This window comes from Tachyglossus aculeatus, chromosome 20 (assembly GCF_015852505.1).
Source record: "Tachyglossus aculeatus isolate mTacAcu1 chromosome 20, mTacAcu1.pri, whole genome shotgun sequence".
NCBI classification, from domain to species: domain Eukaryota; kingdom Metazoa; phylum Chordata; class Mammalia; order Monotremata; family Tachyglossidae; genus Tachyglossus; species Tachyglossus aculeatus.
In genome coordinates, this window is record NC_052085.1 from 5,985,702 (window position 1) to 6,003,552 (window position 17,851).

The 17,851-nt window shown below is 42.4% G+C and overlaps 1 protein-coding gene across 5 annotated transcripts in view; it reads right to left on the bottom strand.

Annotated features, from left to right (window-relative positions):
• The window catches only part of DCLK1 (doublecortin like kinase 1), a 214,873-nt gene that overhangs the window by 18,848 nt on the left and 178,174 nt on the right, over positions 1–17,851 (bottom strand). For 3 of the 5 annotated variants that reach the window (XM_038761721.1, XM_038761724.1, XM_038761723.1), the window contains one exon: positions 5,605–5,718. In XM_038761721.1, the coding sequence (XP_038617649.1) occupies positions 5,605–5,718 (114 nt within the window). Of the gene's footprint in view, positions 1–206; positions 281–5,604; positions 5,719–17,851 lie in introns of all 5 variants that reach the window. The other 2 variants (XM_038761722.1, XM_038761725.1) reach the window with 1 other exon arrangement.

Below are 17,851 nucleotides of genomic sequence, written 5' to 3' on the forward strand. Positions count from 1 at the left end.
AGCTGGCGATGTCAGTGTGAATAATGGGTGAAGAAAAGGAATGGAGGGGTGTGGCATCTCAATCAAGATTAAAATGAAACTGATAAAGCAGCATATGGACTGGATAACAAATCAAAGCATGTTTATCCACTGAAGGAACTGGTTAATGGAGACTGCCAGCACGTTGCCATGGAAACACTGACTGTTGGAGCTGCACCATCTCATACCTTATCCAATACATTCCTGGTTGTTGGTAGTAGTCCAAAGACCCTGATCTCTTGATGGTAAACCCGTGGTCCAGCTGAGCAGAGAGAAATGGGGCAACTCAGTGGATCGACATTGTGCTAAAAAAGTAAGAGCCCAGACCAAGCTGTTCCTCGTTCAGTGTATAGTCAGTCACCCTTTCCCATTTCAGAAAGGTAGCTAACATCCTAAATCTAGATACTGGAAGTGAAAAAACATGAAAAGAAACTAACGTCTTATAGCTATCTTGGTAACTTAGAAACTATTTTTTTTTCTGAATTGAAATAGAATTTGTGAAACAGATTCCTTAATAATGCTCAATGCATTCACTGGATCATCTGACAATATCCTCTCAACCTTCAAAAGAAGTGCCTCTTAAAATGCCAGAGATTGAATAATTATCTATCCACTTACCCTCTACCTGCATTTTAACAAGGTGTTTTTTTTTTTTCTAAGTACCAGGTTACGGCATAAAACATTAAACTAAATTTCCTCTAGGCCAAAACTTGTGTTTTGGCAGGGTGTTTTCTTAGTGTATTTGGCATATATATTTCAGTGGCTATTATTTACACTAGTTAATTAGGGAAGATGAGCCAAAGACGCATTCTGTTCTCCAGCCCTTTGATCTTGCACTTTCATGAACTTGCAAATGACAATACAATTTCTAGAAAAAAATTCCTATTAAAAAAAGATGTTCCACCTTACTCTGTAGAGTTTAATCCTGTAGAAAGGTATTATTCCCTTCCAAATTGCTTTCTGGGAGAGAGTTCATGAATGGTTCACTGAAAATGTTGTATTGGTGCAATGCTGATGGCAGGTTCCAAGTCTCAATTCCCAAAACGCTAACTATGCTCCAGTATCAGCACAAGGGGTGGCATCCTGACTGCAAGTTTACGTTGGTCTTTGTCAGCCCCCTCGTCACAATCATCCCTTCCTTTTTTTAGTGAATTTGGTGTCTTATTTGGAGATATTTAAAGGAGGAGGGACTCCTAATAGGCAGAGGGACTGAACAGCTATAGTATTTCGGTTTTGTTGCTACTTAGGGGCTACACTGGTTTCGTAGTGCTATCTACTGGTTTGCCCTGGTATAGCAGAAAAGTCCATAAGTGATGAACCATTTTAAACTCATTTTGAGAATTATGTAGCATTGCATCCAAAGTATCTGCACGCCGATTAACGCGGGTTTAAAATGCCCCATTTACACGGGCAAAATTCAAGAAGACTTTTTTTTTAGTTGCTGGAGAGATTAGGGCAAAGATCGGGGCCAAGGTGTTCATCATAGGTCCATCACACTGAGCAAATCCAATGCCTCTCTTCTCTCGGCCGGCCCTCGGAGACCACACTGTTAAGATGCCATCTCTAATTCTATTTTATGCCTCCAGCTTGCATTTTAATAACCCTCTGCCTCTCCACTCTGGTTTCTGTTTTGCTTCTCCACAGTCAACTCCTGGAAGAGGCGACCCTCAGTTGTGTCTCTAGACAATGGGGTTTGTCTCTGAGAGGCACATGTGGCAAGCCTTAGGACAGGAGCAGGTTTGCATGTATAAACTCCAGGGCTGACAGTCAGTTCTCCAGAGAGCATCTCCCTTATTTATTCATTTATTTATTCACAAAAAGCTCCTTGAGTTTCTGCGAGCCTGGAGCTGTGAATTATTCTTCCAGTCAAGTCAAGGACCTCACACAACCTTAACATAATGTTATCGTTAGTCTTTTCCTTGGACTTATTAATGCCAAAAAAAAGCCAAAAAGTGACACACACAAGAAAGATTATAACATTCAGAAACATGAACATACATTAAACTATGTTCATGTAATATGTTACATCTTTGAATACTAGAATATGTTTGCTATTATAATTTATTTCTTTTCCCCTTGATGGTCTAAGAAAGAAAAAGTGTCATGACAGATTCTCAAGAATATTGCCATTGTTCCATTCCCAGCTTGTTTTATTTAAGAAAGCATGATCAGTTCTCTCACTTCGGGATTGGAGACACTATTAACAAACAATGTCACTAACCAAAATATTTTTTTTAAACTCTGACCAACTCTGTTCACCCACTGGTTCCTTGGAAAGTTGTGATCTCTTTGGCTTAAACTGGGCAAACAAATTATTGCCCTTGAATTTTACATGCTCCTTAATTTTCAAAAAAAATTAGGTGCAAAATTTTGCAGGAAAGCAATCCATTCTGTATAGAAAGTAGATCTGCCACACAAAACCACCAGAAGAATAGCTGGCTTTGCTGGGCTCAACTCCAAGGACAAGGGGCAGTACTGCTCGGGGTTTACTATATTAGACCAAATAGGAGCACTGTGTTTACTCAAATACGTTGCAATTCCTGTCCGCTAAAACTATTGAATAAACTAACAAGAACATCGTAATTCCATTTTAAATGAGGAGGAACCAGCATGGCCCCATAGGAAGAGGACCTGGGTTCTAATCCCTGCGCCATCACTGTGTGTGACCTTGGGCAAGTTACTTAACTTCACTGTGATTCAGCTTCCTCAACTGTAAAATGGGGAATTCAGTACTTGTTCTCCCTCCTAGACTATGATCCCCATGTGGAACACGGGCTGTGTCTGACATGATTACCTTGTTTTTACCCTACCACTAAGTACAATGCTTGGCACACACTTACTGCTTAACCAATATCATTATTATTATTAGGAAAGCTATCAGACTTAATTGACTTAAGGGTGATACTACGGTGTGTGGCTTTAGAATCAAGTAATATTTATCAAATGCTCATGGGGACACACACTTGGCCCAACATTTTTGTTATGCTGATCACTCTATCATGTGGTTCAGTGGAAAGAGCATGGGCTTGGGAATCAGAGGTCATGGGCTCTAATCCCGGCTCTGCCACTTGTCAGCTGTGTGACTTTGGGCAAGTCATTTCACTTCTCTGTGCCTCAGTTACCTCATCTATAAAATGGGGATTAAGACTTTAAGCCCTACATGGGACGACCTGATAACCTTGTATCTTCCCCAGTGCTTAGAACAGTGCCTGGCACATAGTAAGCGCTTAACAGGTACCATCATTATTTTTATTTGGTTAGGTAGAACTTGCAGGGAAAGGGGAGAGAGACAGACAGACAGAGAGAGAGAGAGAGAGAGAGAGAAAGAGAAAGAGAGAAAAAATGGGAGAGGAACGAGAAGGGAGAGATGAGGCAGAGAATCCACATATAATTTACTGTGTGACATACACAGATGTGCAGATTACCCTTTTCACTTTCTATTAAAATTGCCTTTGAGCTTTACACCAATACTTTGTACTGTGCCTCTCAAAATATATAACATTTTTTTCCAGAAGGCATTGTCATGTTCATTATGTGCAAACAGGATTTAGCAGAAGACTAATTTAAAGCTGTGTGCAATGCAGGTAAAATATATACTTAAGCAACTGATGTTTAAATCAGCATTACCAAGTCTGCCTTAAAATTAATAAATGCATTACCAGTTTGTGCAACTTAGTTATCAATACGCTGAGGAATCGATCTGTAAGCCGCCTTCACAATCATCACGGAGGAGTCGGAAAAATCTTTTCCGTGTGCAAGGCACTCCTCCAACCCTGGGTTTGCAGTGTTTTCATACCAAACTCACACAGAGTCTGCTAAATTTGCTTGGGTCTGGTTCCAGAATGTCTCCAGATTCAGTAAGTCGGGACTTTTTTTTTTTTTTCTTTTCCATTCTAAGTTGTCAGTCAGTGGGATAGATGCAAGAGTGGCTTGTGTCGCTTCAAACACGCCAGGCTACAGTGAACACTCCAATCCAGAGCAACCGAGGCAAATGAAATAACAGAAATGAAAAGAAAATAGAGGAGGCAAAAGCATCACTGTGAGCAGCTGAAATCTGCTTTGTGGAAGAGTGGACAGACGTGCCGGAGGCCCAGAAGGAAAGAAATCTGCTTGACGAAGGCTGATCAGGATAGACTGGCATTTCATATGAACAATGGGTACAGAGTATGCAATGTTTTGATTGTGGGAGGATTACTGGGGGAGGGGAACGGATTACTTAAAAAAATTGCTGACTGGATGTTAGCTGATGAAACAGAAAGAGGAAAAACCAAGTAAAGCATGAGGGACGTTGCTTCTGTGTCAAGGCAGTTATCTTAAAAAAAGAGCTAAAAAGAAAAAGGCAAAAAAGAGTAGCTTGAAATTTGAAATCCTTGCACTCCTGAGGAACATCGAAAAGAAGATGCATTTTTTTTTCCTGCACAAACAGTTCACACCTGTGAGCCAGATTCAGCCTGTTGAGCTAAGTTTACTTCATGCTGATTTAACCCACCGTTGATGGGGCTGAACTGAGAAATAGGAGAGTGGAAACGGTAAGATAAAGTGTACATCTGCAGTCACACAACATGCAATTTTGGGAGGCTTGCAACAGATCCTGCTTAACTGGGCTAGGGCACTGGTTACGTTGAACATGTCATGTATTTTTCTTCTAAATTGAGCTGGCGCGCTAACGTTAGTGAAAATGCTTTTTTAAAAAGCTTTAAAAGAGGAGCAGATACACTTAAAAATTCCCACCTGAAAATGTGCTTTCCCTATAATCGTTCTTTGATGGCATAAATGTTCTACAGAGAGAGACTACCTCCAAAGCCTATTTTCATAGTGAATGTGCCCCTGGAATTGGGAAAGAGTTTGAAGAGTTTCAATTAAGGGGCTCAGATACATATGTACTATACTGGAATGTGACCCAAGGAAGTGGGAAATTCCATCAATTCCCCACCCAATTTAATCTCCGCCTAGAGCAGCTATCAAATTGTCGAGAGCGCTGATGCAACAGAAAAAGATGATTGCAAATGCTCTATTGAGAATGGCTAAAGCTGGAAAAGATTTCACCCCAAACCTTTTATAAGTAGTGAGCCATCATGACCCTATTTTGGGTTTCCAGAAGGTCAGCTCTCACCAGTAAGGTTAATCCAGTGGCACTGAGGCTTTCCACTGTCCTAGCAGATAAGCTCCAAGCACCAGTAAGTTACCTACCTCAAAAGAAGTCTCTCTCTCCCCCCAGCCCCAACCGCCTTGCCATGTCCCCATCCTTCTGTCCTGAAATGAGAACAGCATGACCCTGCCTACCGAACTACCCAAGGTTGCAGTGGGAAATAGCCCGGTGGTGGCTCTAAGTCTTTCTGGTTAAAAAACAAAAAAAATTAAAAAGCGTTTGGGCACTATGAGACCCCGTGAGGGGCTGAATAATGGTGCAACTCTTCTGCAAAATGGCATGCTATAAATGAGAACGGAATCTCCGCTATCACATGTAGTGGTGGGGCTGCCTAAAGCAGTAACCAACTCATCTGCCTTTTGGTGTTCTCCTAAAGCAGAACTGTGCTCCTGGTGGTTTCTTTTTAAATGGTAAATCCGCGTATTTCTGATGCTTACTGCTATGACAGACACTCCAGCTGCCGTGCTGTTGGGCTTGGGGCCGGTGTTGAAATGCTTCTTTATCTTCCCGGCTACTGACAGTTGATGCTCATTCTCTGGGAGGCCATCATCCTGAGAGAGAAGCGGGGAGAAAACAGAGAGAAAACCACTTTAGAGAAATGCCAAATTCGGCAAGAGAGTTTCTTTGAGAAACAAGGCAAGACCTAGGAAATGGAACACATTAGATGGTGGTGATGGCATGAAAAGCCATTGTTCCAATTAGAGTTTGCAGGCAACCGTTATTGCGTTCACTGAGGCTTTATTATGTGTTAAGCGCTAGAATAAGGTTACGAGATCAGGCGTAGTTCCTTTGCCCTACCAGGCTCATAATCTAGCATTCTTGAGAAGCAGCGTGGCTTAGTGGAAAGAGCCCGGGCTTGGGAGCCAGAGGTGGTGGATTCAAACACCGGCTCCACCACTTGTCAGCTGGGTGACTTTGGGCAAGTCACTTAACTTCTCTGTGCCTCAGTTACCTCCTCTGTAAAATGGGAATTAAGACTGTGAGCCCCACATGGGACAACCTGATAACCTAGTATCTATCCCAGTACTTAGAACAGTGCTTGGCACACAGTAAGTGCTTAACAAATACCATCATCATCATTATTGTTATTATAACCTCTCTGGGCTTCAGTTTCCTCATCTTTAAAAGATGTGACTTGCCTAAGGTCATACAATAGGCCAGTGGAAGATCTAGGACTTGAGTCCACGTCTCTTGAGTTCCAGGCACAAGGTCTTTTCCCTTGGGTCGCACAGATTTCCAAAATTATCCTAAGATCTGTTTGATTTTATGTTCAGTGCCAACTACCTCAACCATAGTTCGCTAATCATCCAAGAATAAGTTTTATTTCCTCGTTATTTTCTAGTGACACCAGTTGCACCCACAAAGCATACCTCCAGAAATAGGCCAAATATAATTCACTCTTTCGAGCATATTTACTGAGCACTTACTGTGTGCAGAGCATTGTACTAAGCACTTGGAAAGTACAATTCAGCAATAAAGAGAGCCAATCCCTGTCCAAACTGGGCTTACAGTCTAGTCTAGTCAAACCAGAAACACAGAAATCAGCAAAAGCCTTCCCCTTGTTCGGTTCAACAGTCTCACCATTTATCCCTATTTTGCACAAGGCTACGTGTGTCTAGACGATTAACTCAGCAGGTTACAACAGGCAGTTCTCCCTTCTTCTCCTTCTTCGACTGTGAGCCTTGTGAGTGAAAGGGACTGTGTCCAATCTGATCAGCTGGTATCTCAGTACTTAAACTCAGTGCTTGGCCCACACTAAGTGAGAAAAAACTACCATTATTCTTAGTAGTAGCAGTATTATTGCCACCCCAGGCTCAAGAACAAAGTGAGGTTTTACTTAGTCAATAGGTGAATGTATACTTCTTAACTTTTTCCAAAGTTTATTCCATTCATGACCTATATTTACCTGGGGCAAATCACAAGTCTGATCGCAATCTATCCCCTGTGAACACAACTCCATGGAGGCGGGGTTTCTGGAGCTGGTGACATTTATCCCAACAAATCAATCATATATAATAATGATAATAATGTTTTCTTGTTAAGCGCTTACTATGCGCCGAGCACTGTTCCAAGCGCTGGGGTAGATCCAAGGTAACCAGGCTGTCCCACATGGGGCTCACAATCTTAATCTCCATTTTACAGATGAAGTAAGTGAGGCACAGAGAAGTTAAGTGGCTTGTCCAAGGTCACACAGCAGACAAGTTGTGGAGTCGGGATTAAAACCAACGTCCTCTGACTCCCAAGCCCGTGCCCTTTCCAACTAAACCACACTGCTTCTCGATTTACTTATTGAGCACCTACTGTGTGCAGAACACATGTACCAAGCACCTCGAGTGGGGGTAGGGGAGGGGGTAAAAATAGAGGAAAACAACATAACCCCCGTCCTCCCAGAGTTTACAATAAATCTCGGAGCCGGCTTGGCCCCCCTGACATTAGGATTGCTACTCTCCTTGTAACCTGTTTCCTGTTTAACCTGTTTCCTGTTCGTATCAGAAAGATCAATACGTCTTTGGGCAAAATTGGTCCTTGAGATTAACGCTTCCACGAAAAGAAATGGAAAAAGTTCACACCATACTATCACATTGCTTCATTTCTTCTGCTAAATCAGTTGGGTGCTAGTTGGACTAACATGAGGCTGGAATCAGGAAATCCGACTACAGAGAAGTTGAGCACGCAGGACAGATGAGAGAGGGAAATCCATCAATCAATCAACTGTATGTATTCAGAAATTACTGCATGCAGAACACCGTATTAAGCACATGGGACAGTACAATATACCTGAGTTGGTAGACAGGTTCCCCGCCCATAATGAGCTTACAGTCTAGAAGGAAAGTGGTGAGCAGAGGAAGGCAAGAGGAGAGAGAACTTCTAGGCCTCAAGAGCCCTGGGGCATATTGTCTCGGGAACTTAGACCTGGAGCTGGTGCTAAAAAATGTTACTCCTTGAATAAGTTTGGCTTTCTGAACTTTCTGAACACCATGCTCCTCAAAAAAACTCCAGTGGTTGCCCATCCACCTCTGCATCAAACAAAAACTTCTCACCACTGGCTTTAAAGCACTCCACCATTTTGTCCGGTCCTATCTCACCTAGCTTTTCTTCTTCTCCACCCCAGCCCACACATTCTGCTCCTCTAGTTCAAACCTTCCCACTGTGCCTTGATCTCATCTCTCTCTCTGTGGACCCCTAGCCCACATCTGACCTCTGGCCTAGAATGTCCTCCCTCCTCAAATCTGACAATTACTCTCCCCAGTTTGAAAGCCTTACTGAAGGCACATCTCCTCCAAATGGCCTTCCCAGACAAAGCTCCACTTTTCCTCATCTCCCACTCCTTTCTGCATCACTCTGCCTTGCTCCCTTTGTTCTTCCCCCCTCCCAGCCCCACAACACTTATGTGCATATCTCTCTCCCCAACTCTAGACTGTAAGCTCTTGTGGGCAGGGAATGCAACTGTTTATTGTTGCAATGTACTCTCCCAAGGGCTTAGTACAGTGCTCTGCACACAGTAAGTGCTCAATAAATATGATTGAGTGAACACAGAAAAAAGACGTTGTTTTAAATTGTACTCTATTTCCTTTTTGAAACGGGGAAAGGAGAACAGGAAGAAGTGAATATCAAGTGTCAGTCAAAAAGTCTACCAGTCTATCAGGAAATCCACAGGAGAACAGGAGAGTCAAAATTTCACTTCTATAATAATAATGATAATATCTGTTAAGTGCTTACTATATGCGAAGCACTGTTCCAAGTGCTGGGAGGGATACAAGGTAATCGGGTTGTCCCACGTAGGGCTCACAGTCTTAATCCCCATTTTACAGATGAGGGAACCGAGGCACAGAGAAGTTAAGTGACTTGCCCAAAGTCACACAGCTGACGAGTGGCAGAGCCGGGGTTAGAACCCATTACCTCTGACTCCCAAGCCCATGCTCTTTCCACTGAGTCACACTGTTTCTCTGGAAGCAAACAGTTCCAGCTAGAACACAAGTCAGTACCAAATGATGTACTGTATGAACCATTTCCTGATCAACTTGATTTGAGTGCAAATAATACAGGGTACGTATAGTTCATTAAAACATATCCTCTCACTGGATTTTTTTTGAGGGGAGAAATTAGAAATGGGCATGGCTAGGCAGAGCTCACAAACATTTAAGGACCTCACAAACAAGCATTCTGGGATGCTAATGAATGCCCTGGACAAAGATGATATCCTTGGTAAAAATAAATTTTACTTTCGGTTCAGAAAGACCTCCTTGATTAGATTAAAGACTTGGCAAAGGCATGATCATTCACCTTGGAGAAAGAATAGAGGGATGATTTAATAATGGCTTCCAAATACAAGAAGGGCTCTCATACCAACCAGGATAACCAGCTGTTCTCCATTTCCAATGAGAGCAGAACAAGAGGAAACTGACTCTCACTGCCACATGAAAGATTTGTGTTGGGCAGTCGAATAGATTTCGGGGTGAGAGCTACTAGAAATTGGAATGGAGACAGAGGAAACGCATGGATTCACGTTCTGTGGAAGTCTTTATACCTAGGAAAGAGTCTCATCTTTCTGAGAAGGCTAAACGCAATGCTGCTGGAAAGCAGGAGGATGAACAGATTGACTTCTCTTCTGGTTCCATCCCAGGAATTCTGAAAAAGTGCCCCAAATCCTTGATCATGCTTCCAAATTAAATTCTGATTACTTAATGGGGTAAGACAGCAGAGTTCCCAGGGACTGAAGTGGATGGTCCAAGAACAGGAGAAAAAGCAGGGAGAGGGGGAAAGAAGGGAAGAGAATAGGAGAGAGAAGGGAAAAAGAGGGAGAGAAGGAGAGAGAAAGAGGGAGATGAGAGAGAAAAAGGGAGAGAGAGGGAGAGAGAAAGAGGAAGCGAGGAAAAGAAGGAGAGAGGAAGAGAAGGAAAGAATGAAAGAGGAAGACAGGGAGAGAAGGAGAAAGAGGGAGCAAGGAAGAGAGAAAGGTTGTAACAGCGTACGTAACCCAACACTGCCTTTCAGTAGCAGTAACTGTATATATGGTATTCCCAATTCCCACTCTACTAGATGGTGGGGTAAGTACAACACACAAAAAAAGATATACTGTCTGTCCTCAAAGAGCTTACACTCTAGCTGGGGAGACATACATAAACATTTTTACCCCTGGCATAACTGTACAGGCAATTATTTATTCTGAATAAACATATATAATATCCAGCCCCCAGTGCATCATTCTCTCCCTTTGACTCACAATGACTGAGCCTCTCCCTCTCTGGACGCTGGCCAGCTACAGAGTGAGCTGATGATCTGTAGCTATTCCTAGAGGGTTCAGAGACCTGGCAAAAGAGCACTCTCTCCCTCAAGCGATGACCCTTCACCTCAGACTCCTGGAGGGTCAAAGAAGCCCGGCTCATATGTTACCATATTTTAAGCCAATTTTAGCCCCAGGCTGGTGAGAGAGGGGCCAGGCCAAATCAGTTCTAATAATCCGGGAATCGTCCTCAGCTTTTAGATCTGAGTGAAGTCGTCGGTTTCTTTCTGGAAGACCGTCAATGGCTAACTTAAAATGGGGTGATGTTTCACCTGCAGTCACAGTGGCTTTTGGCCTTAGCCCAGGTCTGGATGAGTTGTTCATGAGGTGACAGATTTACTTTACAGGCTTCCCCCCCCCGCCCCCAAAAAAATCAAAGCAGTAAATAAACCTCCAATTTGTACTTCCCAAGCGCTTAGTACAGTGCTCTGCACATAGTAAGCGCGCAATAAATATGATTGATGATGATGATGATGATAAACCTTCATTTTACAATGTCTTTGAAAGTCCACGTATGATCCATAATGTGTTCCTTTCTTCAGTTAATTTGGATTAAAGACAGTGAGGAAGCTATTTGGGAGATAGATATACCTGATACCAGGACTTGACTAACTAATGCTCCCAGTAATCAGGGAAGGAAGATTTAGTTGGGCATTAGTTATCGTTCAGAGAAGCAGTGTGGCCTAGTGGGAGCAGTGGGAAAGTACCTAAGTGATTAGGGGGTGAGAACTCAATCAGTCAATGGTATTTATAGAGCAAGTCTATGTGCAAAGCACTGTACAAACCACTCAGGAAAGTGTAATACAAATCAAAGCTAACCAGGTTGAACACAGTCCATGTCCCACATGGGGCTCACACTGTTAATCCCCATTCTACTGATGAGGTAGAAGGCACAGAGGAGCCAAGTGACCTGCCCAAAGTCATACAGCAGACAAGTGATGGAGCCAAGATTAGAACCCAGGTCCTTCTGGCTCCCAGGCTCGTGCTTATCTACTAGGCCATGCTGCTTCACTCCAGTGGATATGTTCTGCTCAACTGAGAAGCAGCAGCATGGCTCAGTGAAAAGAGCATGGGATTTGGAGTCTGGGTCATGGGTTCGAATCCCAGCTCTGCCAATTGTCAGCTGTGTGACTTTGGGCAAGTCACTTAACTTCTCTGTGCCTCAGTTCCCTCGTCTGTAAAGTGGGGATTAAGACCGTGAGCGCCCCATGGGACAATCTGATCTCCTTGTAACCTCCCCAGCACTTAGAACAGTGCTTTGCACATAGTAAGCGCTTAATAAATACCATCACCATCATCATCATTATTATTATTAAGTGGCAACTGATGGGGAAACAGATTTGGGAGATGAGAGGATTAGTCCGGGAAGGCCTCTTGGAGGAGATGTGTTTTAATTCAATAAAAAGGGGAGTTCAAATTGCAATTTGGTAAAAAGTCTTTACAAGGTTGTTTTGTTTTGTTTTCTTCATATTATTATTATTTTGTTTTTAACAATGGTCATGGACACCACTTTGATCATTCTGCTTGCCAATATCAGGCCATGAGTTCTCAGGGAGAGAAAAGCAGTGTTGCCCAATGGATAGATGACAGGCCTGGCTCCATCACTTGTCTACTGTGTGACCTTGGGCAAGTCATTTCACTCTGCACCTCAGTTACCTCATCTCTAAGATGGGGACTAAGACTGTGAGTTCCATGTGGGACACTGACTGTGTCCACCCTGATTAGCTGGTATCTACCCCGGTGGTTAGTACAGTTCCTAGCACATTGTAAGTGCTGAAACAAATACCACAGTTATTATTATCATTATTATTCCCAAATACCATAGAAGTGACAAGCCAGGCAGGGATTTACAAATAGCTACAGTGTTGCTCCTGCACTCTCAGGCTTTGGAACGCTATCATGCACTTTTACACAGGTTGGTTGTGGTCTGCTATCTGTGGTGAGTGATTCCAAGATTGTCATCTACCATTTGGCAGAAGGTTGCAGCTGAACAGAAAGGAAGGCTAAGGCAGGAAAACTGTAGCCATCCATCATTTTTAAAATGGTATTTGTTAAGCGCTTACTACGTGTCAAATGCTGTTTTAAGCACCGCGATAGGCACAAATTAATTAGGTCAGTGCAGAACACCACGACTCAGAAAACCTGCCCTTTCTTTGCATTTTATTTTCCTACAAGTTATTTTCCAAAGTGGATCACTTCTGCTCCTCGGCCAAAGCCTTGCTGAACACACAATGTCAATTTTTGTTTTTCATCATGGGTGTTGTTTCGATCTATTTATTCAAAGCCAGAGTTCTGACCATTAATAATATTTTGAAGTTTATTAGCAGGGCAAGGAGACTTAAGTGGTTTACCAAAGGGATCTCACAGCCCAGTTTTAAATGAAAAATTCAAATATAACAAAGGGTTTTTTTTTTTCCCCCAACAAGAGTCAGCTTTCTGCTGTCCCTTGATTACTGTTAATGATCCCCAGCTGGGCTCAATTGCCTAGTTCTTTTAACTCTTTTCATATAGACCAATATCCCTCCATCTCTGACAGGAAAAACTGCCTTTAAAATTCAGACTTCACTCAAGAAAACAAAAAGGTTAATTCAGCTATGCTTTTTTTCCCCCCTTAGAACCTGACAAGTCATAGTGTCTCAGATACAAAAATCCTTAGCACCAGCTATTTTGTTACCATCTTAACTTGGGTTCAGAGGAAGCATAAATTTTTCAGCAACAAAGGATGCTGGTTCAAAGGGGAATTCTTGAATTTTCACATGGTACATCCACCTCCGTATTCTTTTCCAGCTCCTCCTTTAGATTATAAACTCCCTATGGGCAGGGACTGGGACTGGGTCTACTAACTCTACTATCTTGTATTTTCCCAGGAGTTTAGTACAGATATCTTCACGCATGTGTACTATGTGCTTTGCACATAGTAAGCGCTTAATAAATGCCATCACTGTACACAGTGAGCCCTCAATAAATACCACTGACTGAGGGTACAGAGGTTAAATTCAAATATCAGGTGGTTATTATTAATGATGATAATAATAATAATAACAATGATTGTGTTTGTTAAGCACTTACTATGTGCCAGCACTGTATTAAGTGCTGGAGTAGAGGCACGGTATTTGGGTCAGAATTAGTCCCTGACAAACACTGGGCTCACAGTCTAAGGGGAAGGGAGAACAGATATTTAATTACCATTTTACAGATGAGGAAACAGACACAGAGAAGGTAAGTCTCATCCCTTGTCATTGGGTGAGGGTTTCTCAGACACCATTGGTGAAGAGAGAGAAAGATATGCTTTGGAGTTGTTTATGCAGTAGCAGTGATGTTCTGCACTGAGCCATGCACACTCCCTCACCTGGTTTCCCTAGGCCCAGGGGCATGTGTTAGATACCCTGGAGGGAAAATGGATGCAGTCTGCATCAGATATTGGAGCATCCTGTAGACCTACAACCATATGAAATAGTCAGACTGCTGGTCTTATTAAGATTACTTCGAAATAACTAAGTGGGTCACATCATTACAATCTGACTGTTAACTTGTATTAGTTGTAGTTATAATCATAGTTCCTCTTACTGCAACGTATGGGTCATTGCTGGCAAAATGAAATATTTGTTCAGGTTGGGATTTCGTGGTGACCTAAATTGAATTGTGTGTGTTTATGCTTTGTTTTCCCCACGCAATCCCACAGAGATTAATTCATGGGCTTTCCAAAACAGGAATTGGGCTCAATACATAAACTTGGAGTATACAGAATGTATAATATATCTTTGCGCGTAAACACTTAGAAACAGATGGACCTCTATGCTTAAATTGGTGTTTGAAATGTCCAGACTTTCTTCACCCTGAAGCATTCCTGTCCATTTCACAAGCAATGTCCTTTTTAGTTCCAAGATTGCCAGGTGAAGAGGTCACTGTTTAAATAATAGGGGAAAAGTCATAGAAATACAACTACCGGAAAAACCTTTCGACTCCGCTTCCACACTTCTGCGTGATTACTCTGATTGCAATTCTGGGGCTGCTTCCCCTAAAATGATCCCAGTAATAGAGCTGCCATGTTAGACGTGTCTGTTTACATGTGCTTCCCTTTAAGACTCAATTCATTACAGGTGACTGCTTCATTCATTTTTTCCACAGAGACATATAGGCAAGACTGGGTTTGAAAGATTGCTTTAAGCTATTTTCCTTCATTCTTTTGTGAAATAAAAAAAAATTGCAGGGTTAAAGTTCAGTTACTAATCCTAATGAATTTCTATGTACAATAATAATAATAATGTTGGCATTTGTTAAGCGCTTACTATGTGCAAAGCACTGTTCTAAGTGCTGGGGGGATACAAAGTGATCAGGTTGTCACATGGGCTCACAGTCTTAATCCCCATTTTACAGATGAGGGAACTGGGGCTCAGAGAAGTTAAGTGACTTACCCAAGGTCACACAGCAGACACGTGGCGGAGCCGGGATTCACCTCCAAAGCCCGTGCTCTTTCCACTGAGCCACGCTGCTTCTCTACAATAGGTGTTGTATCAAATTGGCTCAACCAATACATTTGTTCCTGAACTCAAGGAAGTGAAAGATTCAATTCCGCTAGGTCAGTTTTCCTCAACCGGTGATCAGGAAGCTTGGAGAGGCAGCAGAATTCCAAACAGCTGTTGGGTGGTGGTGACAGCACAGTTTCTTAAACAATGTGACCAGCCACCCTACTTTAGGAAGACAGTCATGAATTTCCACTCCCACTCTAGCCAAACGGTACCTGATAAGATTCTCAAAAGTCCTGCTTTTTGGTCACGTTAGCAGTGATGGTAATGACTTTGACAGAAATAATAGGGAGAGTGTCGGTTGTGAAAGTGACTACTTTACAGTGGACACTGCCTCCTCTTGCTTTGTTACACCTGCTGTTGCTTCTTTGTGCTGCCCTTCCTGGCACTGAGAGTTCATCCGAATGAATACAGATTGTTGTGAGGTGTGCAATACTAGTATGGGTATTTACTAAGCACTTAGTGTGTGCAAAACATTCTCCTACACGCTGGGAGAGTACATGACTGACGGTATAGTGCTCTGCACAAAGTGTTCAGTACATAGCACTGAAGGACTGATTGAATTAGGTTCCCCAACCCTCAAGGAGCTCACAATCTAAGAATAAAGAGGGAAAAGGGGACTGGTGACAGTCCCAAGAAAAAAATGAAACAATAAAACACCAAGGCAATACAAAAGAGGAGGCCAGGGATAAATAATAAAATAAAAGCTGCAGGGCACTGTGGCTAGAAGAGCAGAAATTTGGGCTTCTTGCATCAAAAATAGTCCCAGCTGCAGTCCCGGGGCACATCACAGATGTTTCTGCCTGTGTGTCTTTCGTTCTGTTCTTCTATGCCTTTCCGCTTTTCTCATCCCCAAACAATCAACGGAATTACGTGATGGCAGAGTACAGTGCTCTGCACACAGTAAGCGCTCAATAAATATGATTGAATGAATGAATGATACAGTTGAGAGAGATGACCCCTGTCCTCAAGGAGCTTACAGTCTCTCACTTGCTCCTTTTCTTTCTTTTTCTCTTCTATCTCCTTGTCTTCCTTTTCTGCCTTTTTGGTCCTGCCCATTGGAAGCTCTGCTCACTGGACTGAGTTCTATAAAATGTGATCATCCTATTCTCAACTCATACTCCTTCCTCTTACTTTATCCACAGAATACTGTTTTTCCTAGAAATCCCATTCTAATCACCCGCTGATGGTTATAATAATACGAAGAAGGAGGAGAGTGTGAGGTTTGTTAAGCGCTTACAAACCTTATGTGCCACACACTGTAATAGGCACTGGGGTAGATTCAAGAGAATCAGGTCAGACAGTGTCTGTCCTTTAGAGGGCTCATAATCTAAGGGGGAGAGAGAACAGGTATTTAATTCCTCCAATTTAGTTACAAGGAAACTGAGGCCCAGACAAGTTAAATGACTTGTCCAAAGTCACCCAGCCCTCTTTTTCACTTTGTTATAACCATTCTCTGCTTGTGCTTTCTGGTATTCTCCTTCTTGGAGGCTGGGTGGAAGATGTTATTTTCTCCATTTCCTAAAAGCATAAAGTACCTGCCTGTTTTGGGGGGATGAGTAGGAAGGATGGGAGGTGGGACATGCTGGGAGTTGCACAACTTTTGGGCTGGTGGGGAAGAGTTGGGAAACGACCTGCCTGAACAAGGCAGTTTCCAAGCAGTTAAAATAAGTATAAAAGGCATATCTGGAATTCCATCAATAGAAACACAAATACACTGTTGGGCCTAAAATTGAGAGAAATTAAAATACACTACGCTGAAGAGGAACAAAGCTCCTGTTGCAATTTCCAATACTTGGAAACCAGGGGAGTCATTTCAATCAATGGCAGCAGGCCCAAGTCTTCACAGTTTTCTTTCTTAAACTGAAAACAGCTGGGAAACTGCTGACATAAAAAGTTACTAGAGCAGTCTGAGAATGGCCATAGCAAGTTATGCAATTTCCAAGAGCATTCTAGCTATATTTATCGTAAACACTGAAACTGAAAATAAATCAGGGCAGGAGCCAGTGAAAGAGCTGTGCTAAATTCCAGAAATGTCATTTGTTCACAGAGCAATAGTATAGTGACTCTCCAGCAAAGCAACTGAGCTTAGAGAATTAAAATGGCACTGCCTTCTAGAACAATAGAGTATCCCTTTTTGTTAACACACCCAAATTCCAATTTCCCGGACCTAAAATAATCAATATTTCAAGTTTAAAGTCACATTTGGAGTGAAGGATTTATGAATCTACCCATAAGACACATCAAGACTTTGTTAGGCCTCCATATTTTTCCTCTTGTGAGTGTTTTATCCCTTTATTTTAAAACACTCTCCAGAATTTCTCAGTTTCCATTTTTCATATGTCACTTCCTGAAATGATACCACTTCTATGACTAATATTGGATTACACTTTCCCATATTACCTCCATCTTTGAGCATGGATTTTTAAATGCTGCTATTATCTCCTCAGATTTTCTACCATCTATCTGTGCCTTGCTCCCCAAAGACCGCATCATCTTGTGTCCATACCCAATCGGAATCTGCCCGTCCAATGCCCTTTGGGGTAGAAACTCCTCAAGATGACAAACTATTCCATATTTCCTTGGTAACCACCACAGCACCTTGTTTCCATACGTGGTGGGAATACAAAATACTTTTGGCTGATGGGCTGACTCACCATTTTTCCCTCCCAATCACAATGCAGAGTTGGAAAGAGCTCATTTCATTACTTATAGTGAGAAAACTTTCCCTAGGCAAGTATTTCATTCATTCACTCAGTCGTACTTATCGAGCACTTACTATGTGCTGAGCACTGTACTAAGAGCTTAGAAAGTACAATTCGGCAAATGACACAGTCCCTACCCAACAACGGGCTCACAGTCTAGAAGGGGGAG